The sequence below is a fragment of the Silurus meridionalis genome, chromosome 21 (genome assembly GCF_014805685.1).
Source record: "Silurus meridionalis isolate SWU-2019-XX chromosome 21, ASM1480568v1, whole genome shotgun sequence".
Taxonomy (NCBI): Eukaryota; Metazoa; Chordata; class Actinopteri; order Siluriformes; family Siluridae; genus Silurus; species Silurus meridionalis.
The window spans coordinates 14,108,007-14,133,068 of record NC_060904.1 but is presented as its reverse complement, the minus strand read 5'-3'; the positions used below and the strand labels follow the sequence as shown (position 1 = coordinate 14,133,068).

Below are 25,062 nucleotides of genomic sequence, written 5' to 3'. Positions count from 1 at the left end.
AAGGAGATGAAATGAACCTGACACTGAGCCTGCAGTGGTGGTGTCCACGGTCTATTGGCGTGAGTTTAACGTGCCACTCTGTGTATTTTCTCCTATCTAGCAGATGCAGACTGCACAAGGTAGCAGTTCTCCTCTGATTCGTTCTACTTCCGGCAGAAGCAAACTAAAAATGGGTGGCTGAGGAAAAAACAGTGCCTTTGTGGAATTGTTTGTAAAAGAGGAAACCGTATTGAATGCTCACCTCAAAAACTCCTTTCTGAGTATTATCAAATCAGTCTCGATGCTGTTCTCGAATCCCGATAAAAAATCCAGAATATTGTCCATAACTACAACATGCAATTAATCCGATATGCAATGTAAAAAAAATAATTTATTAAAACCTACTTTTCTCCTTTTTTGTCAGCTTAAGAATCTGTACATCCTGGTAACTACTACTACAATCAATGTGCTACAATGAATAAAAAACGACTGTGTGACTGTCCTGGGCTTCATAAACAGCATTTCAAAAGAGTGTATTAACCAATTAGAAAGCAGGTTTTCCTGCATGCCAATTATTTTGTACTTGCATGTCCAGCCTTATGCAGTTTAATTCAGCAGGAGACTGAGAAAGATATTTATATACTTTATGTATTCAATATGATTGAAGGTTGATGTTTGATCAGATGTGTATACATATATATATATATATATCTGCTATAAAGCAGTAGAAAACTAAAAGAAATCCAGAAATGCAGCGAGGTGAACAACAGTGAAGATGAGAGAGAACATCTGAGTGCTTTTAGAGATTAAGAGATGTGAGAAATAAAGAGATGGCAAACTGGTGCCAGCTCACTCTGCTGCCTGAAGGGTCATTTTTGCTCAATATGATCTGAAGCATTTGGTTATCCTGCCAAATAAGTAAGGAACAAAACAAATTGAGCCTACTGTTACTGTTATATAAAAATATTTCAATTATCAGCCCACTATCATACAACAAGTACCAACTGGGCATGGGTGATTTCTTTAAGACTCTTTAAGTGTCTCCTGGTGAAGGATTCCTGTGGTATTCTCATGATTCATATTCATTAATATGAAACTCATCGATCTGAATTCAAACACACACTCACTCATTTCACACATCTGCGTCTTCAGTACCACCCGTATTACATTATATTATTATTGCTTAACTGTTTACATGCTGTTTTGTGCACATCCATTTGACAAACTTTTGTATTTACATTTTGTGTTTATTTACAAGTACACTCTGTATCCAGTTCTCTCCTGCACACTGTACTGTATAATACACAGTAGGTTTACTGGCGGCACTATTTTGTGATTTGTGTATTTGTCCTACACTGTCTTGTGTTGTCTAAGGACAACTTACTTAAGTCCTTAAACCTGTATTCTGTTATGTAGCTTTATGTTGTTTCATGAAGCACCAGAGTTCATCAGCTATATATGAGTGAAAAGAAAATACAAGCTTCTTGACTCTCGACTTGACTTACATTCATCACTGGACAAAACAACTTGTGTTTACATGTTGTTCTGAATAAGTGCTGGCAATGAAAACCTCAATATATAAGTGTCAAATAAACGTCGATCAAAATTAAAAATGTAACAATGCTGTGCTATAGATACATATAAATGGTTTAACAATAATAACTAATGAGATTCATATTGAATTAGCAAACATTTAAATCACTTTAAAATCAATTAAAATGGTAATAAAGCAATAATTAAGAACAATTCATCTACGGGAAATTGAAAAGGAGGAAGCCAATGCTATAAAGGAGGCTATTTCATTATTGTCTATCTCCAGCATTCTTTTTTAAGTTAGCTCTAGTGTTCCTAAATGTACTTAACGACCCCCTACCTTTCTAACTAAGCCGAATAACTGTAGATATTTCCTAAGCAGATGACTCAGATAATCTAATACTGAATTAATATGGCTCCAGGCTGTGGCTTCTCTTTATCTAAGCTTTATTTTCCCATGATTTCATTAAATGTAATATATTTTCATAAATGTTAATTGCTTTAATAAGAAATTGCAAAATACGATGCTTTAAAACTAAAGTCTGCAGTGATCAGATGTATTCAAATATTGATTTATAAGACTTATATATTTCAAGGCACGTTTCCTTAATAGCTTAGGAAGGGGTCAATTCTCTCTGCAGGAGATGAATGGGTGTCTAGCAGTGTCTGTACCACACATAGGCAAAGGAATTGTAATCTATTTAGGCAACGTTATACTGCCAGAGCCCATTCATTTACAGTGCCTTAATCAGGTGTGTAATTCCACTTTGCTGTTGGAGAGCTGTGCAGAATTGTGTTGGCTGCAGGGTTGTAGATGAAGTGAATAAAACAATAATCAACCCATTATGTGGAAATAACAGAAGCGCGACTAGGAAATGGTCCAACCATGCTCTAAATATGCCACACTCAAATACACTATATGGACAAATGTATTGGGACACCTGACCTTTCCTGCCATATGTGGTTCTTCTCCAAACTGTTACACAGAGCTGGAGGCACACAATTGTACAGTCTTTGGATTCGGTATAAAAAAACATTCACTTGAACTTGGAAATCCAAACCTGCTCCAGCATGGAAGACCTGTTTACATGGTTCGGAGAGAAAGTTCTTGATTGACCTGTTATAGATCTCTGATCTCAAACCCCACTGAACATCTTTGGGATAAATTGGAACACTGACTGCACCCCAGGCATCTCTAGTGGAACATCTTCCCAGAAGAATGTAGGGAATTACAAGAGCAAATTGGGACTAAATGTGGAATGTGATGCTCAAAAACACACCATACTTATGACCAGGTGTCTGCAAACTTTCGGTAATATAGTGTGAGCATATTGTTCGAAACATGGCTTTCGAGTCAACATGACATGACTACTAGATAGTCTCTTGGCCATAAAATATTTGTATGCTTACACTGCATGAGTGTCATGATTTCTAAAAAGCGATTTAACGAGATTTCATTTCATTTTCTCTCGTCAAATGACAGCTTCTTTCCATGCTCACGTTAGTCATAGCTGCTCTCTTCCACACATATTAGCACACTTATACCCACAACCAGCCAGTGCAACTGTGACCCAGAGAGAATGGTTGGAGACTCAAGATTCGAACTCGTATCTCCTGAGGACGTTTCCCTCATGCGTCCAGGTGTTTAACTTAATCAAGCCCGTATCCACGCATATGAATAAGTAGTTTCCAGCCCTTTTCCAAGATGAATGAATCAGACAAATGGTACAAGGTAACATGCTACCAAATGATCATTTTAGAATCTTGAATGTCCTAAAAACATAAAATGGAAACGTAAGGTTCAGCCAGTTCTTATTTCAAGTGCATGTGAAAACGCATCGGATCATATTGTAATTGCAAATTGATTTTTGTGCGTCTTGAACCCCCTAGTAAGCAGACTATTTTGGGATCATATGAATGCCATTTCACCTAATTGCTTAAAAAATATATATATATATAAAACAACACAATTGTGTTTTCTTTTAAAGTTAATTTACATGAATTTAAATTAATTCAGAACCTAATTAGGTTAACACTCAGCTGGATAATTAACCGTATTAAGTCAACTTACACGTTTTGACATTTCGGTTTTATGCCGGTCTTGTGTGTGTAAACAAAACCAAAATTACGACTATGACTATAAACAGAAGCAGCTCAGCTCTGAATAAACATCTAAACTACTTTGATTGCTTTCGGGTGTTGTTGGTGTAAGGCCAACTGCGTGCGCTGTTGTGTTTGATAAATTCTCGCTAATCGCGTTGAAGGTCAGTATGTTATTTAAGCGAGCCCAGAGTGATTCAATCAGCTTAAAACGCCTATCAGCAGCAGCACACCTCACACAAACCGCACAGACTCGCTGTGATTCGAAGACTTCAGAGCACAGTGCTGTAACAGCTTCAGCCCTGCATCTTTAGGAAAGTAGGTTCTGCACTGTGAATACCAGAAGTGCAGTAAAGCTCTATTTTTCTATAAAAATAAGCAAAACTTGTGCATGTGGAATCCACACATTGTGTCTTACCCTCTGCTGAACCCTGTCTCTGCCCGCCTTTGCCTGACACGGTCTCTCTCTGGTTGTGCTGTACATTTTCTCGTTGCTCCTTGGCCTGTTGCATAGTGTGACTCTTCCACATCTTCCGCAGCTCCTCCACATCCGTTTCAGAGTCCCGCTTGCCCTCTCTGGTGATTCTCACCTCGTCAGGGTTACGTTCCTGGTCTGTGACCTCTGTGGCAGTGGAACTCAGGGTGGGTGTGGGTTGTGGCTGGCGCTCTTCTTGGTCCCTGCTGGTTGTTGTGCTTAGCTGCTCCTGGCTTTTGGACTCTTCTGAAACACTGACAGTTTCTTCGGCTGTATCTCCCTTAGTCTTTTCCTCGTCCTTGTCCTTGGGCTTTGCCTCTTCGTCTGGATCATCTCTGACTGTTTGTACAGATTCAGAGGACGACTGGTCCTCGCTCTGGAGTTGCTGGGCGGACGGCTGCTCCTCACGAATAGGTGAGAGCTCAGGCTCGGTGAACACGTCCTCGGAGAGCGAGGCGTCCGTGCTGCGTGGGGCTGTGCTGCCACTGTCGTACGCCTCTCTCAGACGCAGTTCTGCATGATAAACAGGTCCTGACAACCATGCATCAATGTCCCTGCAGGCACAAAAATGTTCATTTGGTTAACATTTGAATTGCCATACAGGGTAGAGTGATACCATAAGACACTGCAGTGGTCAGAAAAAAAAAAATAGAACTATATAGAGTGAATAGGCATAACGTTATGACCACCTGACTAATATTGTGTTGGTCCACCTTTAGCTGCCAAAACAGCATTAACTTCTTCAGCAGTTGGGGGCTACAGTTGCTGATCTGCTCAGCCCACAAGTTTTGGACATACTTTGATCCAGTCTTCTAGCCATCACAATTTGTCAAACTTGCTCAAATCCTTACGCTTGCCCATTTTTCATGCTTCTAACACGTCAACTTTGAGGACAAAATGTTGCTGCCTAATAAATAATAATTGCTGCCTAATAAATAAATCCCACCCACTAACAGATGCCATGATGAAGAGATAATCAGTGTTACTCACTCACTGGTCATAATGTTATAATGTTATGCCAGATCGGTGTACATTAAGCAATATGACATACATGTACGTGATTGTTATATGATACCTTATTATGTTCTAAAGGCTGAATCACATTTGCTTTTAACTGTGCACACAAGATGGCTCCCATTTCATTCTGCAGTTGTTTAAGCACTGTCTGTGATACTGTATTTACAATTGAACCCTAGTTATGGTACAGTACCCTTATGTAATATCATACACAGATAATGAATAGAGTTTTTGATTTGAGACCATCATAGCATTCAGAATGAAAAGTTTTAAAGCTTGCTTGTTAGATTTGTTTTAAATTGCTGAACATGTTGCAGTGGTTCCACTGGTATCGTGTTGAACAAGCTTCCAGATTACACAACCTATGTAAGCCTGTAGGTATACAATGCCACACATGTTGCTGAGTAATACACCTATAAAGTCATACATCAAATATAATCGTGGATGAAGTGTATGTAGAGTCTGGTCTTTCCCTCATTCCCTCGACTTTTAATCTAAATCGCGCAGGAAGTGACAACAGTGACAGACCAGTGCTGGCATTGGTTGAGGCTCATCTACATTCCCAAACCAATAACACCCACCAGACTTTAAAGTGCTACACAGTATGGCAACAAAGCTGTTCTCTTATATTTTGTTATTGTTTAAAAGGCGGTTCTTGCTTGAAAACCCTCCAATGTGGCTGAATTACAACATTTCTGCATAGATGAGTGGACCAACATTTCTCCACAGCACTGTAACGGACTCATTGCAAGTTATTGCAAACGCTTGATTGCAGTTGCTGCTGCTAAGGGTGGCCCAACCAGTTATTAGGTTTAGGGGGCAAACACTTTTTCACAGAGGGCCATGTAGTTTTGGATTTTGTTTTACCTTAATAATAAAAACCTTCATTTAAAAACTGCATGTTGTGTTCTCTTGTTTTGTCTTTTACTAATATTTAAATTAGTTTGATGATCTGAAACATTAAAGTCTGACAAACATGCAAAAAAAAATTAAAATATCAGGAAGGGGGCAAACACTTTTTCACACCACAAGCATACCTAATATGGTATAGTCTCCCAAAAGATCTCCTTCTCTTCCAGATATTTTCTGGGTAATATTTTTAATATCATGTAATTAGTTTAGAGTTTGGAAATGGGAAGTAAGTAATGAATACTGCAAAAATGGCATCAGGGGAAAAAAAAGAAAAAAGTCACTCATAAATTATCGATAAGAGGATATAAACATTCAGGCAGGCGGAAAGGCTGATAAAATCATTAACTTCTTATTATGAAACAGAAAGGGTGACGTAGGCGGCTGAAAATGTGCTTCATTGACCTTGGAGCGTAAATCCATTTCCTGTATCATCAGGCTGAACAATGGATATCGGAGGCAATTTTACAGTCATAAATTTATGCTTTTTTTCTTTTATATATCTGTCACTACGTTGTTTCAGCCTGATGAATCTCACAAGTGACGTGGGTCTCAGTATGAGGGCACAAAAACATAATATACGAATGTGTTTATTATAACAGTGAACTGCAGTGTACGGTGTAATTCATCATTGACAAAATCATTCATCAGAAGTCTTACGTGGGCAGAGTGTCGCGGATCCTGCTGTCTGTGATCTCTCGATACACGGCTGCAGATTGCACCTCCTCCAGCGGGCACATGATCCCGTATTCCTCACATCCGCGCTCCTGCACCAGCGGGTCTGTCCGGTGAGGGTCAAACATGATGTTGTTAGGTGTCACCAGCAACACCCCGCTAACAGCCCCCTGGAGAAAGAGTGAGATTTGTTGGTTTGTTCACTACAATGCAACAGTTAAAACAATGGCAATTCTCTCAGCAATATAAAATTAGCTGAAGGAGAATATGAGCCAAATGCTTGGTATTCTTAGGGAATCGATCAGTTCAATTTAACAAAGACAATACAATACAATATCTCCTGCGGGGACTGGATCTGTTTGTGAAGCAGCTGCCATACTTTTATTTCCATTATAACATTGAAACCCTGCCATTTGACAATCCAGGCTCTCCCTAAGTATTATTAGTTCAGAATTTCAGAAGCCATGAGAGGAAAATAAACGTTCAAGACGCTTTTAACAAATGTGTGCTTTGTGTCTGTGTGTCTAATTGGAGAAGACCAAGCGTGCTGACTCGCCTTGCCATCTGTTATGTACTTGCAGTTGATTTTGAGGAACTTCTCGGTAAGTGCCTCCTCCTCCTCTGAGGTGGAGGAGACGATGCGAGAGTGGCGCAGAGCCGAGAAAGCTGGCGGAGCCGAGGATGGGATTTCTGAGCGAGGACCTCCATCGGAGTCCTAGAAGAGAATGGAACAGAAATGTCTGTGTGATTGTATGCAATGACCTCCCACATCATGATTGTTTACATTTATCTTCCTTTAACATACTTAAATATACAGAGACCAGGCATAACATTATGACTGGTGTGTCAATAACACTTATTATCGCTTTATCATTGCACCTGCTAGTGGGTGGGATATATTACATTTTGTCCTCAAAGTTGACGTGTTAGAAGCAGAAAAAATGGGCGAGCGTAAGGATTTTGAGTTTGACACGGGCCAAATTGTCTAGACGACTGGGTCAGAGCATCTCCAAAACTGCAGCTCTTGTGGGCTGTTCCCAGTCTGCAGTGTTCAGTATCTATCTAAAATGAACAGTGGTGAACCAGCGACATGGTCATGGGCGGCCGAGGCTCATTGATGCATGTGCGGAGCAAAGGCTGGCCCGTGTGGTCCGATCCAACAGACGAGCTCCTGTAGCTCACTTTGCTTAAGAAGTTAATGCTGTTAATGCATAACAGGTCAGGATTTTTATGCCAGCAAATAGGAGACCAACACAATATTAATCAGGTGGTCATAATGTTATGCTTGATGTGTATGATACCATCTAGTTTGTAAAGTTACCCATAACGCAGTAGTGCTTACTGTCTTTACGAACATTTTTCTCTATATAATTTTACTTATATTTGCCTCGGTTTATTCACAGAAATCAAAACAAGACCAAAGACGTTGATTACCTACAGACTGTAAATGACGTAACACATATGAATTCAACGAAATTGGTCGCAAAGTAATCAAATGACGTGATCAGTAAATTACAAGCTCGAATTTCCGAATGGTGCCAGTGACGAGCTCCTGGAGTGCTCATAAAATCTCTGTGTTTGCCTAGTGCAGCGTACGATCAAACATGAATTCATATGACGGTTTTGGGAAACAGGGGTAAGGGGGCTGGCAACTTAAGTCTTTACAGTTTTATAGACTCTCTTACATCAAGTTAATGTAACAGTTAGTGGAAGATAGAGCTGGAGGAAGCAGAAACAATATTTTCTGCATGGAAGAAAAAAAGAGGAACTGTATTTAGTTTTTACAGGCATCCGGGGAGGGTTGAGAAAGTAGAGCAAGGGTCATGAATAAAAAAAAGCACCAGGATTTGCACTGTTTTGCCTGTAAGTAATATCCTGTGTGGTAGGATAAATAAATAAGCCTACTGCAAATTCTTAAAAAAAGCAGTGTATTTTCTTTTCCTTTAAAAATAATATCATAAATATCTACAGAGACATGGTGCGTTATTGTAATCTGTGCATATGCATGTCAAAATTAAAATGATGGTCATGTCGCTTGTCTTGTCTCGGCCTTCCCAGGACACCACGAAAGACAACGTCTCTTTTCCCTGGACGGTTCGCTTCGCAGGGAGCGCGTGCATGTGAATGACAACGAAGAATTAAAACCAGCCTCTGAAACATGGATTAGCTATTCAACTCTTGTACGCTCAGGGAATAAGAACTGTCTCTGTGTGTGTGTGTGTGTGTGTGTGTGTGTGTGTGTGTGTGTGTGTGTGTGTGGTGTTAGAGGAGCAGAGATCACCCTATGCAGACGCAACGGCCAAAGAGTGGGAAGCACGGTCTGCTTCAAAGGAGACCTCCGGCCCACGGCTGTCTGCTGCACTCTAGTACACACTCCCACAGCAGCAAACACACACACATCTATTATTTTTGGAAAAATCTAAACCAACACACACAAGTTGGTGTTAAAATCTATGAAACACGATCCTACTCATGTACTGTTGCTCTGTACTTGACCGTACTATTTTCTTGTAAGAGTCAGATGTGCTGTTTCCAAAAGCAGGAAAAAAAGTCACATTTCATGACTTTAGAAAACAGAGACCAGGCTGCTTTGAAGGAAATATATACTATTTTTAACCATGCTGCAGCAGTGCAATGCAATTGCATCTTCAGGACTAAGGTGTTGTTTATTTTGCAATGCTTTCCCTTTCACTACGGTTGTCAAGTGTGTATATCCCCGGAGATCTCGCAGCAACAACAGTCATTCTGCTTTGAATATTAACTGAAGCTCTTGACCTGTATTTGCATGGCTTTATGCTGTTGGTTACTACGACGTGATTGGTTCCTAATAAACTGGTGAGTGAGTGAGACCTTAAACAGGATTAAGGAAAATTCTGCCCAATGAAAAGGCATTTAATCGAAACATTACAGTCGATATAAAACCTAGTACAAATACGACATATGTTATTTGGATTGCAGACAAAACCTGGCTGTCAGACGTCTCTTGTTTTGTTACCTACTTCTCAGTTCTTGTCAATACATACATTTTATTTAATACTGCATTCACACTTTGTCTGAATTAAATTTGATTAATATAGTGCTTTTAACAGTGACTCAAAGCAGCTTTACACAGATAATAAGCAGTAACAAAAGAAGGAATTTCGATCATTTCTTAGCTTTTAGTCAATGAAATGAAACGTCTGATATTTGCCTCACGTTCACACATCGAATGCCAATTTAAAAACTTTTCTCGTCTGGGAGTTTCCATCATCTCCAAACTCGCCAAGGCTACGCAGAACAGTCCGCGCATGCAAACAATCTCATTTGCATGTTGTTTCATTCATCGTGTTTGCCTGAAATGTCATTTACGCAATTATTTTCTGTAAATCACCCGCAGGATGTGTGCTAAGTACACATCCAATTTATCAGACTGCACAAGCAAATTTGCCTGCGATCTCAGTAAATCAAGGACTCGAGCTGTGTCCTTGACTGTGTTATTTTTAGTAAATTATTCTTAGTGATTAGGGAGTCACTAAACAAAATAAACGAATCACTCGATTCGGGCCGTGGCCTCAAGTTTTTAAAGACAATCGTTTGAGTAAAAGTCACAGTTTGATGCCTTTTCTCTCTCTCAATCACAGTATAGTGTATAGTACAGAATCAGCATGGGTTACAGTGTACAGTATAATGACCTGCTGCTTTTCATGGATTGTAGCATGGAAATCCTTGTTTTACATGCGGAACATAAGATCGGAGTTCCCTCATGAACATATTAAGTGGCCGACCGCATGATTATTTAATCTCCGCCTCTATACTTTGAGCGCAGTGTAGCTCCTCGATTTGTACTGCACATGTGCTAAAACTCGGATTTTGTTCTGCGCACAGTCTAGCGGTATGGATTCTTTAGCGTTTTATGTACAGCTTTAAGAATTTCTCAGAAAAACGAGAAATTCCTGACAATTCCGCATATCGAGCGAGTGCATGAATGAAGGAAAAAAGGATAGAAAGAATGAATTAATTTATGAATAAATAAATACATAAATTAAATGAATAAATAAACAACTATTTTGTGTTTTTATTAAATGCAGGCAGTTGTAAAAGTATGCAGAAATAAACAAAACATTTAAGTAGAACAAATCTTTAGAAAATTTAATATTAAATGTATAACACACACACACACACACACACACACACACACACACACACACACACACTTGTATACACATCTGTATTACCCAAATGGGGTCTAACAAATGTAAACAATTTAATTTCATTTTTTCTATCGATTTAATGGTATTTAATCAATTACATTTGTGCCAATTTGATTAATTACTCAGTTTAATCAATATAATAAAACGGTGTTTAACATTAATTTTACTTATTATAATTTTTTTATAGATATACATTTTTTAATTTAAACCAAGCAGGCACTGTAAACTGTTATTGTGTACACAAATATTAATAATAATAAACATTGGTAATAAATGTTTTTTATTACATTTTATTTGACAGTTTTCCCCTAAAATTCATTTCTTTCCCATACATTTAACGAAATTGAAGCGAAACTGTGAATCTTGTGTACAGTTAAAAGCCCTTCCACGTGTCTTGCACGTGTCTGTTTTCATAAATCTAGTGTCTCCACCCCGCAGCTTCACTGATCTTTATGATCATGTCTTGTCTTGTTCACAGCTTTAGCCACTTCCTTGTTTATTTCAAGTGTAAGTGTGTGTGTGTGTGTGTGTGTGTGTGTGTGTGTGTGTGTGTGTGTGTGAGTGTGTATATATACTCCTTGATTTCCGTTGTTTCTCTGCAAAGTGATACGTTCAGTGCCTGTCATTTACAGAGTGTTTCATTCATAGTTTCAGGTTTCGCGTTTCTGTTTCATTATTCATTTTTGTTTTGCTTTTGTAATGCTTGCCGACTGCCCGACCGTAGCCTGTTTCGATTCTGCCTGCTTTTATAATAAAACGCTTTTACATAGCACTCGCGTCCACCTCTGCTCTCGTCAGTACTCGCATTACATAACAGGTGTAACCTTAAAAGCTAAATCATCATGTAGTTCCCATGTGCACCACATAACATTTCCAAATCTATCCTCTGCAAACGTAGTCAAAATAAGAAATATGCTAAGCCAGCATAATGCAGGCTGTCTAGACTGGAGTATTGCGATATATTGCTGGCTGGCTGCCCCGCAACCTCTTTACTATAATGTCCTTCTAACGCCGTTCAAGCCTCTGAATGGATTAGGACCAGTGTGTCTTGCTGAGCTCTTGAAGCAGCACAGACAATCTTGAGCGCTTCACTCAGCTAAGACAGGCTTATTGTTAGGACGGAGGATCAGTCACAATTCAGCCGGTGAAAGATATTTTCCTTAGACTGCGCCTGAACTCTGAAAAGGGTTCCAGAGAGTATTGCAGCAAAAATGGGTGTTTTTACATCCAGATTAAAGAAGATTTGTTTTTAGTTCTAAGATATCATCTGCGACTCAAGAATAATGATTTGTGAATCAGGATGTAAAGGTACCTGAAGCATGAATATACGCTAGTGAACAAGATTTTGGCGCATACTCGCTACAAAAAAACAAACAAACCAACAAAATACTTAATATGCGCCTTTATTAAGCCAATCCTGACAGCATAATTTCACATTTCTGCAGGACATTCAGGCCTCCGAAAGAATTCAAGAGGACATTCTTCCCGCCCTGTGACCCCAAATCTCCGGTGTTCTGCCACGCTGAGACAAACCAAACCACCCCCCAGCCTGAAAAAAGCAACTGTAGAGTCAAAACATGTCTTCCTAGTACAGAATTTTTGCATACCAACTACCCCTTCGGGACCCGAATTGGCGCAACACCCACCGCCCTCTTCTTCAGACACAGGGAGCTGAGCACAGGAAGGGGGCGTGAGTCTAGCACATTACGGTCGGAGCTGGAAATAGTTGGGTGTATTTACAGATCTAATGCTAGCCTACTGTTTAAAGAGCTGTCCCTTGGGAGCTCTTCACAGATATTCACCTCCATTCATGAGTGAGGAGAAAGCCAATTGTTAAAAGAGGCTCTTACATGTGGATCAACCTGGAATATTTATATTAATAACTGCCAGTTCTGCTTAAACATCGCCACTGGGATGAGCAACAGTGCTTTATTTGCAGCTAGTGTATGTGTGGGACAGTTACAAGCTTGGGATCTTGTATGATTCTGTAATTAACTCTTCATCCTAGCATTAATCATTAAAGAATTTCCTTTAAACAAAATGTAATCATTGGAAATGGAATAAAATGAAGTTGCTTATGTGATCCGATCCACGGAAAAGTGATAATGCTGTGAACTACACTGATCAGGCATAACATTATGACCACCTGCCGAATATTGTGTTGTGACCCGTCGAGCAGTAACAGCATTAACTTCTTTAGCAATTTGAGCTACAGTGGGTCTTCTGTTGGATCGGACCACAGGGACCAGCCTTCGCTTCCCACATGCATCAGTCGTCTAGACGTCATAATTTGGCCCTTTTCAAACTCGCTCAAATCCTTACCATTGCCCATTTTCCCTGCTTCTAACGTCAACTGAGCACTGTGTGCTCCCCGTGCAGCGTGCAGTCTCACGTGTAAAAACAAACAGCACAAGGCATCAGTGATTCACCTCTAGAGGTCGCTCTCATAATAACAGCAGACTTTTTTTAGTCGCTCCAGCAACGGATACAACCCGGAAAAACTATCGGTATGGATTTTTCGCAAAACTGATGAATCAGTCAACCTCTAACTATAATTATAGGTCCCACTATGGGCAGCAAAGGAAAAGTGTTGACATTTAATACTCCTATAGTTTTTTAGGAGCTGAACTTTAAATGCACACTCAAATAAACCTCAGTACTTTTTAATAAAGGTTACAACACTGCTGCTTGGGTTTTGTTTTTGTTACCTTTTAACACCAATAAAATATCCCCTCATACATTTAGCATGACAGGCTGCAGTGCTTTCCACTAATCACTGCAAGAAAATTACAAAAAGTGATGGATGGATTGTCCTAATGCATACGGACACTTTAATACACCAAAGGAAAGCGGATAAACTGCTGTGAAAGCCGAAGTCCAAACAACACAAAACAACACTGTCACTAATTCAGGGCAATAGGCAGCAGTTTTAAAAGAATTGAGACTGGCTGTCTTTACAAGACTTTACATGGAGGATGCATGTTAGGTTGGTTGCTACTGACAGGGAAGAGTGACACGTGACTAAATGATGTAGAAAAATTGAGGAAATATGTCTTAGTGTGGATTTGGTGTAATTCGGTTTAGGTTGTGGTTAAGAGAACTGCCAGTGCCTCAAACTTCCCATGTCAGAATGAAATACCAACAGTTTTAAAAGCACTCGTTCCTCTTAAATTTTCTATAAAATAGCTGCATATGATTGAATTCACTAGTAGGCAAATTCTGTGGGAAAACCACACACCTGTCCACCCTGTCTAGAAACTAACACCTGGATTCACAAGTTGGACAAAACAGAAAACAGCCAAATATTTGCTCAATATGTCTATTTCCCAGTGTCCTTTATAAAGTGCCTCGTATACTGTTTACTAGATAAAGACTTTTGAATAAATGTGAATGGCAGGCCAAATATTGAACAATAATTTACCAAAGAAAATAAAGAAATATATCTTTTTTTAATACAAATAAAAAAATAATTTACCCTAACCAAAACTTCTATTTTATCTGATATTCCCATTTTTATTTGCAATCCAATGAGTAAAAAAGGTGGTGTTCAGACCTTTATTTCTTTCTCAAATACAAAAAGAAAATCTTGCTTATGTAAAATAACCAGCGTAGTTATGGATATCCACACTGGTTGTCACAGGTGCTTGTACACTTAGTAGAACCACACAGCTGACATTTCCTCCATCGGTGTTTTGATGCTGGTGGTGGAAACGCTGTCTAACATGTCACTCAGAATCTCACATGTTCACCTAGGCTAAGATCTGGTGATTGTGAGGGCCATAGCATGTGCTTTTCCCTACAGTTACCCTTTGGTCATCCTTCTGGGGAGGTGGTAGCTCAATTGTTGAGGCTCTGGGTTACTCATCAGAAAGTCAGGGGTTCGCCAAGCTGCCACTCTTTTAAGTCTAGACACTGTAGTCCAGAATATTTCCTAACCTATGATTACAGTTTCCATCTTCATACTCCATATTAATTTAGAACTAATAATATAAAGATATGACTTTCAGCTCCCCCTGCTGGACGCAGGTGGATCATGTACCCCCCTAAACAAAACACTAAACATCAAATTAGTCATGCTTTGTGATGCGGCGCCGCGTTTGACTTCCGAGCACCCTTGATAACTGAGTCGAACCTAGCGAAAGCACAAGACTCTAGGCCATGTGCCAAAGCTACAGTACAACGAAAGAGTGTTAGCCAACACCAGACACATGCTGGTAATTAACACTGACCTTCCTTTCCTCTCACCTTCACCCTTTGCTTCTCCGTCTTGTATCGAATGTTGCCTCGTCTCCTGCCTTGCTATCTGTCACACACATACGCATGCACGACTATCTCACATATGCATACACGCCTATCTCACATACGCATGCATCGCTTTCCCTCCTCCTGCCTGCCTCTTTTTCTCTCGCGTACTGTCATGCATGCCTTCTCTCTCTCTCTCTCTCTCTCTCTCTCTCTCTCTCTCTCTCTACACCGGAAGGCTAAATTTAGCACAAGGCAGGAAGAGGTGCGCTTGATTTGCTAACCGGATCATAGGAGAAAAAAAGCTGCTGAAGGAGAATTATATAAAGTGTGAGGAGTTATAATAGTTACGCCAGAGCTGTTTGGATCATAAATCCGTAAAAAAACACATGCGCATAAGAAACTTTCTGGAAGTGGAAAAAAATGATCTAGTTTGCATTTCCCCTGACGATAAATGACGATATAATATCAATATTATGATCACATCACGATAATACACAATATAGTGTGCCGTCGTCATCTCTCACTGAAACATCTGAAATAAACAATCTTCTCGTTTTCCTTCTTGAGTGTATTCAATGATATAGTATGGAGATGAAAAGCTGGTAAAAGTAAAAAAAATCTACCACATGCATTGCAGCGTGTGTGTGAAGCAACCGAAGAGACCGCTGTCCTGCCCACTTATTTCACCAAGGTGTGTCCTTTCAGGTCCTGTTTCCTTATCCTTTCAGTAAACTGACTTTTGAGCTAGACGAATTTTTATTCATGTTTGATCTGATAAAGCGGAGAATAAATAAAAGGTTTTCAGCTCGCTCCTGTACTGCAATAACAAAAAAGAATTTAAAATGCAATACAAATGTAATATAAATGTCAGAGCTGAACCACAGACTGGGCACGATGAAATAGAGGTATCACTGTGGTATCAAAAAGTTTCGAGACTGGATCCGTTTACAAGAAAGTACTTTATTTATCTATGTTTACACACTATCATCCAGCGTTCCTGCCACTTCTAGAAGTCTTCTTTTCGAAGCACCTTCTGCTATTCACGCTGGATCTGTGCAAAAGGTGTCAAAAAGGTGACCTCTGAGCTGAATCTTTATATTCGGGAAGAGGGCGAAGTCCACAGGAGACAAATCTGGCGAATAGGGAGGGACGGAATTGAGATCAGGTGGATTCTTCTCTCCGCCGATCATCCTGCACTAGTTGCTGAAGGGTTTCGATGTTTTCGGGGGTTGAGCTCGTTGAAGGACTTCCTGATCTCTCGTCATCTTCCAGTGAGGTTCTTCCGCTCTTGAAGTGCTCGTGATACACAAAACACCTCGAGCGACTCGTTGCAGAACTTTTTTCTCTTTGTTCTAACTTGCTGTCCATGCTGAAATCACAGACGTGGTCAGAATAGCACCGGATAGCACCGTTAGTCTCGAAACATTTTTGATACCACCTCGCATAACACCACTGTATCTGTTTCCTGCCTCAAATATCCATATATATATATTTGTATTTCAACCTGAACCCATGGTAACCTAAAATGGAAAGGTTTTCTTTGTCCCGTTTCTGCAGTTAATGATGGACACTTTATTACAAAAACAAACAGACTAGCAGCCTGATTATAAACCGCTTATAAACTTTCATACAGCATCTGACTGCTCACACCCACTAGTAAAACATCTCTCTCATGCAAATTTCTGGTGCGTTCAGCAGGATCCCTGCCCTTGTGAGACCTTTCGTCTCAGTCGGATGCCTTGTGAACCTCTTAAGCAAGCTTTTAAAAAACAACCATAATTCATATCTGCATTTGTAACTGTCTAGAATTCTGAATAATCTGTCTCATATTTAGTATCCGAACTGTAATATAATAAAAACAGAGCTCTTGTTTTAGTCTAAATAAATGGTCCAAGGTCGCTGTGTGCTTAAGCAAGGTTAATGATTAATATCAACCCTGGTCAAATAATGTGTTTCATCACTTCTGTCAACATGTGTGTGTGTGTCTCAGAGGGACGTTATCGTATGCAAACGTGTTTGACTCCTGGCATGCAAAGCCAGTAAACCCAGTTTTTCGTCCTCTGCCAATGCTTCGCCAAATCTCCCGGCTGAGTTCAATTCAAACCCCTGGAAGAGCATAACAGCCTCACTCTTATGCACTAAACCCCGTGGCAGCAATTCATTGCACTGCTTCATTAAATATGGGCACACTGATAATAAACGTTCCCAAGTAATATATAAGTATCTGTGCAGGTCGACAACGATACCTCTTTGATTAAAAGATCTTTAAAGAATGCAGAATGCAGAAAGATGCAGAAAAACACATACATGTTTTTAGTCACAGCTACTGGCATTGAGAACAAGTCTGATACACCTTCACTGAATCTTCTTCCAAATCGGGAAATACAAATGTATGTAGGATTGTTGGGGGGGACAAACCAAGAGCGAGACACCCGAGGTGCTATCTGCAACAGTTCACACTTCGTAACCTTGGCAGCATAAGAGAAAAGCTATTTTGCACATGCGGCATTCTGCAGCTCGAAATCATTGGGGAGGAAACAAAGCGCAGTGCAAACTCATCGTGTTGATGGGGAAGTCGAGTGCTTCACGTCGTCGGCTAACGTTTCCCACGACTACCGAGGCATGCGTATTCGCCGCGTTTGGATTAAACAATAATCAGACGCTAAAATGGAGAACCGAAGGCTTCGTATGAATGAGCATTACGTCACATGGGAGTGTCTAGGCATGTCTGTGTGCATATGACAAGATACACAATGCGTTTTATCTTTTGTGTTGGAATAATAAGACCCACCCCCCCATCCCCCCTTTTGAAAGAAAGTCTCATGTACGTCACCTTTTCTAGTTCGGCCTCGGAGGAAGTGGGAGACAGGGGGCTGATGGGGCTGAGGGATGGGGAGCTGCCCGCACTTGACACATACTCTGGATCAGGAACGTACAGAACCTGCATAAGACATAACACAAACAAACCACTGCCACTTTACACTGCACCCACTGCAGGTTTCATGAACATCATCATGTTGTTGTATATGCATACACAGTACAAGCAATTATATACAGGACGTACACAATAACCAATATGGTATTTTCATATCTTCACCTTTTAAAAGAGTGTCCCCACATATGGCTGGGAAAAAGACAGGCGTCCCAATTCTTTTGCCCATATAGTGTATATCCATTGGTATCGAGGGATAGATAATAAACTGTCATTTAAAGTACATATTGCTAATTATAGTTAGAAAGCTTAAAATAAAGATTGGATCTTAAAAACAGTAAAAAACATTTTTCCCTTTAGTTGATTATAGTAATTTATTGTACATGCATGCAGCTTCTTCCATTTAAAAAAATCCATGACTCTGTGCACCATGTCTGCATTTTATTATGCAGGTAAAGTCACTCATCATTGCGATCTTTATGATACGGTGCATTAGATATCACATGTAAAAAGCACTTCCATCCTATCTTTCTAACCTTTTTTTTTTTTTTGCTGTGGTAGTTACCAGTTATATTCCTCCACACAGAGGTTTTTTAACGTACCCCAATTTTGGGCCATTATATTTAGCAAAAACATTTAAATCCGAATGTATTTATATCAATTGATGCATCTAAGACTATCGTAAAGATCAGTGACAGAGTATAGTAATAAAAGTGAGGGTGTGAGGAGAGGAAAAGAGAGACGGCGGAGACGAGAGGAATGGAGCGCACCTGTCCGGGGACGACGGCTCTGGAGAACAGCTTGTTGAGTTGAACCAGCTCATTGGGGGTGGTGTCGAACTTCAGCGCTATGCTGTTAAGAGTGTCTCGCGATTCCACCTAGACCAGACGCAAACAAACAAACGAAGAAAATTCAGGCCAGGCATGAATAAACCAACTAACAAAAACAAATAGAGGAAGATGAACATATATTTATATATCATTAGTTCACTTGTGGTCCCTAAGATGAACGACATCAACGCAGAAGTGCACTTCGAAGGTCCAAAATAGAATGTTTAATGAATATAATAAACTTTTAATGAAAATATAATGAACTATATATAAATAAATGTTAATGAAAATATACTAAACTATACACTGAACTTGCAGTCTTAGGAAATGGAAACTGGAATACAGCTTATCAATATTCAATACCTGGTCGTTTTCCTTGGATGGGTAAGACACTCAAAGAAAACAAGTTTTACCTCGTCAACTTGTGGGAAAGACAAACTTTGGATTGGCAGCAAACAGAAGGAACAAAACCAGTTTGAAACCATGTTCGAAACAAACCTCAAGCATTGTGACCCGAGTGCAGGTACGGTAGCTAAAGCTGTTTTTTTCAACAACTTAATTTAGACTTATGATAAACAGCTGTTCCATGTGTAGCGGCTAATGAAGCCTGTGATGCTTCGTCGCTACTCGTTTGTCTATTTTTACACAGCTTTATTTCGAAGTAGTGTCGTAAAAAATGAGGAAAGAGCTTGAACCCCGAAGCAGCAGTCTGAGGAAATGATGCGGTTTTATTGTACATGTACACACACCTTTACCACTTAATGGCACGATGTTTAGCTTAATAATGGTGCAGTATGAGGTTGTAAAGTACTGCGCTATAAATATAACCCGCTCTAATTGTTTTATGCATGAGTCTACAGCAACATGAAGCACCCCCAGCCCCAAACGCAAAGCACAAATAAAAATAGGATCGGTATGGAAAATCACATTGCGACATCTCTTTTAGTATCTAAGCCAATATTTGGGTATCAGGACAACCCCAGAAATGCTAATTGATAATCACTATCCATGAAAAAATTGACAAACCGTTTATCTTTGACCAGTATCTCAGAGATACAGGAATATGACACAGAGATATATCAAAAAATTAAAGTGTTTATTTTATAAACGAGGTGGTATCAACAGGTTTCGGTACTAGTTTTGTAACACGTCAACAGATGGCAGCACAAAGCTGCGCGCACAGTCACAAAGAGCACCGAACCTTCATGAGTCAGTGGAACATGTGCGTTACCAAGTCTGATATTCTGACCACGTGTGCACCGTCAACAAGTTCTCCTCACACGTGAGTTTCTCACCAGAAACAACATGGTCCACTCCTGCATACTTCACCCTCTTCCCCAAAGATGAAGATGCAGCACGAAGGTCGCTGATTTGACACCATTGCGGAGATCCAGCACCAATAGCAGAAGGTGTTTGACACGCTTCGAAAAGACGACTCCCAGGACACATTCCAGAAGTGGCAGCAGCGCTGTATTGCTGTGCAAGGGGACTATTTTATAGGTAATAGTGTGTGAACGTAGATAAATAATGTACTTTTTTGTAAACAGAGCTCGTCTCGAAACTTTTAAATACCACCTCGAATACAATACAATGTGATAATGTGACACAAACATGTTTCAGGATATACATGATTGAATGTCTACAGTCATCTCAGCATTGGGACACCTGACTTTTCCAGCTATATTTGGTTCTTCCTTAATCTGTTACCACAAAGCGGAATTGTATATGTCTTTGGATGCAGTATTATTCAAATTTTCCTTCACTTGTAGTAGGAGACACAAACTTGTTCCAGCATGATGATGCCCCTGTGCACTGAAAGCAACCTTCATGAAGATCTGCTTTACCTGGTTTGGAGTGAAAGAGCTTGAGTGGCCTGCTATTGAATTCAGATCTTAACACTTTTGGGATAAATTGGAACGCTGAGTGCACCCCAGGGCTCCTCACCTCACCTACACCATTACCTGACTTTACTTATGAGCACAAATCTCTACAAAATCTAGTGGAACATCTTTTTAGAAGAATGGAGGCTATTTTAACAGCAAATGTTGACCAAACATGGAATGGGATGTTCATAAAGCACAGGTGTCCACAAGCTTTTGTCCACATAGTATACTTTTAAACTGAATCGTTAAACCATGTATATGCAGGATTATGTCTCTTTTGTTGTATTGTGTAAAAAAATAAATAAATACAGGAGTATAAAGTGCCACAAGAAACAAGAAAACGAATATCTGTAGTACTAGTAGTGGTTAACCTTGAAAAGGGAAGTGGAATAGCCAGTGACAGGGACTTGAGTTAGAGGTGGAGGTTCATCCTGGATAAAAACATGACCTAATAAATGATAACAGCGAACCAAATAAGCTATTTTCAGCTTTACGTGTAAGGTTTTGTTTGTAATAAAACGTGGTTTAAAAAAGGCACAAATCTGTTTTGGAGGCACGGTGTTCCTCAGATTGTTAGGAGCTTATAACTCACTGGTTAAGACATTGAATTTTGGACCAGAAGGTCATGAGTTAAAATCCCAGTCCCACTGAGCCAAAGAGCCACTGCTGAGCCCCTGAGTAAGGCCCTCAGCCCTCAACAGTTGTAATTTGAAGTCACTCTGGATAAGAGAGTCTCCCAAATGACGTAAATGTAAACGCTAATATAAGACGACCGAATGCGTTATGAGGAAGCAAACATTTCCACAATGATGAAAATTCTGGTTACTTACATTCACATTCTGTTCTTCACTATACCTTTGACTTTACTCAGACTTCCTTAAAAAAGTCTATGCTTTAAAAAAACATTTCTACTACGGAGCATACAGCACGAATGGATTCAGTTCAAATGAAGTGCAGTTGAAGTACACCTAAAGTTTTGAAGGTTATCTGGAGTTCACGACTAAAGATTACACACTTGATACTTGCATAAAGGAACTTATAAACCCCTCTGTGAAAGGCTCGGGAAAATGTTGATGAGATTTGCCAGCTCCCGTCTAAGGAACCGGAATAGGCGGCAATTAAAATACTCCGATCCTCCATCTGTTCCTCAGAATGTACACCTGTTCATTTCATTAATGTGCAGCTCTGCTGCTTCTTAAGAGACACGTGCCTGTTCTCCTTTTTTATTCATTTTTAAGATGTACTATTTTTATCCTGCTAGGTGAAATGAAGGGAAAGCAGGTGGTGAACATTGTGGACAATCTCTGGTCTGACTAAAAAATGGCGATCCTTGGAATGCTTCAATAAACCTGTTTCCTTTTAGCTCATCCAATAACAAACGAAATGGATCGTTGAGTGTTCAGTTCCAGTTTGTATATCTAGGAAACAAGCAAATCCTTGTAACACAAAGCATACTATGCATCTGTCGAGTGAAGTAGGTAAGTCGGGTCCCAATGACACTATATGGACAAAAATATTGGGACACCTGACCTTTCCTGCCATATGTGGTTCTTCTCCAAACTGTTACCACAAATCTGGAGGCACACAATTGTACAGGATTGTATACAATTTTGCATTCACTTGAACTTGAAACCCAAACTTGTTCCAGCATGGCAATGCCCCTGTGCACAAAGTGAGCTCCATAAAGTGCTGGTTTACATGGTTTGGAGAGGAAGATCTTCAGTGGCCTGCTTTAGAGCTCTGATTTTAACCCTACTGAACAACTTTGGGATGAATTGGAACGCTGACTGCACCCCAGGTCTCCTCACCTCACCTACATCAGTACCTGACTTTACTAACACCCTTGTGGCTGATGAACACAACTGTTCACAAGCACACTCTGAAATCTAGTGGAACATCTCAGAAGAGTAAAGAGAACTATAAGATCAAATTGGAACTAAATGTGGAGTGCGATGCTCAAAAAGCACCAGGTGTCTGCAAACTTTCGGCAATATAGTGTACATTTGTGTGCATTAAGTGCACCTTACATGGTGATATACTAAATGTACACTAACACTTTCTGTTTATTTATGTATTTATTATAATCAGGTATTGTCGAGGTGTAATTTCTGCCAAAAGATGGCATGTTGTACATCTCATCCGGCTGTCGAACCTCTTACGAACAATTTAAAGTAGACAATTTCCGCGTAATTCCCCTTTAAGGGAGAAACTGTTGTGTGTTCCCAATGGAACTAATCAATAACCCACACAGCCCATTTATCATCAGTCATATCAGCAGTAAAAGCTGTGCCACCAGTCACTCTTCTGCTGTTGTTTGCCCCTGACGTACTTATTGACCCGGTTTACAGAATTGCATCTTTATCAGCCCCCTGGATGACATCAATACACTGTCATCGTAACCACACTCACCCATGACTTGCTGAAGGGCATTCAGAGGTAACCAATCAAGACACCTATTTGGGTAACACCTCTGGGCTTTTAAAGGAAAGACAATTCGATTCATTCGGTTAAAAATAGCAAAGTCGGAAGTGAGTTGACCTTTAAAATCATGCCACTGTGGGAAATGACAACAAGCACAATTCTGCGTCTGCGTTTGTTCTGAGCTGGAATATATTTTGACCTGGTATATGCTATATTTTCTTTTCCTGCCTGCGATTCCAAAAAATGAAAACAAAAACAATGTGCGTATGACAAAAACCAATAAAGGTTTTGAGAACGCAGAACAATGGTGTTCATCATGTATCTGGGATAGCTATGCAAATTGCGCGATGACATGCCATAATACACGTGGATCCTATGGAGTGTGAGGTCGGTCTGACGTTTCTTCAGTTCCGCACTCACAACTTTAGTTCCTCTCAGGTCTTTGACCTCTTATGAAATGTGTAGACGGTATGAAGGAAACAGTTAGAAAGGAAGTAGCAGTGACTGCTAGTTCCTTTGGTAAGAGTACGTACATAACACATTTAGCATGCTTTGCTAAGCTGGCCAAAAACTAACAAAAATAGTGTGTGTAAATTATACAGGGAAGAACTTGTTTCAACCCCTGTGCACAAAACAAACTCCATGAAGCTATGTTGTGCATGGGTTGGAATGGAATATCTCCTGTTTTAGAGCTCTGACCTTAACCCTACTGAACATCCTTGGGATGAATTAGAATGCTGACTGCACCCTAGGCCTCCTCACTTCACCTACATCAGTACCTGACTTTACTAACACCCTTGTGGCTGATGAACACAACTGTTCACAAGCACACTCTAAAATCTAGTGGAACATCTCAGAAGAGTAAAGAGAACTATAAGATCAAATTGGAACTAAATGTGGAGTGCGATGATCAAAAAGCACCAGGTGTCTAGTATAACATCTTTCCGGAAGAGTGGACAGAATTATAAGAGCAATTATAAGAGCAGATACCATACTTATAACCAGGTGTCCAAAAACCTTTGGCAATATAGTGTATGTAATGGCGATGACAGGAAGTTGAAAGAAATTGTTTGAAAATAGAATTGTTTAAAATGTGTACTACCTTTCAGTAAAGCAGAAGGTCATGAAATTTCTGCTTCTCATCTAATACCCGTCTCGATGCAGATGCTAGTCAATAATGTTCATCCATTAAGTCAAGTATAATTAAATATGTAATTTAGCACTAATTTAGCCGTTAAGCTGTCCTTAAAGATGCTCTTTGAGTCAAAAAGGGAGGAATTAATTTTAATTTGCCTTATTAAAAGACTGATACGTTGCTTAGAGCTTATTTACATTTCGACGACTTTGATATTTATTTGTTTTCCTTTTCAGGAAATTTTTACTAGTCACGATGCTCGGATGTTGCTTTCCAAGAAAAAAAAACAAAAAACACAAAAACAACTTTGAATGTCATGCTCGAGTCTTGAAAGTGTTTGTCGTCCTGATTTTATTTCTTTTTCCTGTCAATAAAATATACTTGATAAATAAAAGCAGAGGAATTATTACATTTACTTTCATGGCCCCTACGAATTTTACCTTAAAAAGTCCCACTGCCTTTTTCATTGAAGCGTTTAAACAGTTTAGTGGAGTGTTTTCTTTTTGTTCTGAATGAGACAAAATTTCTAGGAGTTCCTAAAAATAAAATAAAAACTAAACTAAAATATAATTTGGCGCATCTCGCCAGATAGTGGTCGATATTCCTAACGCCTCTGCGCTGGCGGCGTTCTTTCATCCTCTCAGCCTGGCACCAAACATTGATTCCCTATGAGTGCCTCTTGCGAGCGCATCTTCCATGGCCTATTTATTTTTAGCTTCTAGCCACTTTCCGTGCGAA

General features: G+C 39.8%; 1 protein-coding gene across 9 annotated transcripts in view; it reads right to left on the bottom strand.

Moving 5' to 3' along the window:
- The window catches only part of oxr1a (oxidation resistance 1a), a 176,390-nt gene that overhangs the window by 21,709 nt on the left and 129,619 nt on the right, over positions 1 to 25,062 (bottom strand). For all 9 annotated transcript variants that reach the window (XM_046834018.1, XM_046834017.1, XM_046834015.1 and 6 more), the window contains 5 exons: positions 18,826 to 18,933; positions 17,957 to 18,064; positions 7,245 to 7,403; positions 6,674 to 6,858; positions 4,031 to 4,641 (listed from right to left, as the gene is read on the bottom strand). In XM_046834018.1, the coding sequence (XP_046689974.1) occupies positions 4,031 to 4,641; positions 6,674 to 6,858; positions 7,245 to 7,403; positions 17,957 to 18,064; positions 18,826 to 18,933 (1,171 nt within the window). The remainder of the gene's footprint in view (positions 1 to 4,030; positions 4,642 to 6,673; positions 6,859 to 7,244; positions 7,404 to 17,956; positions 18,065 to 18,825; positions 18,934 to 25,062) is intronic.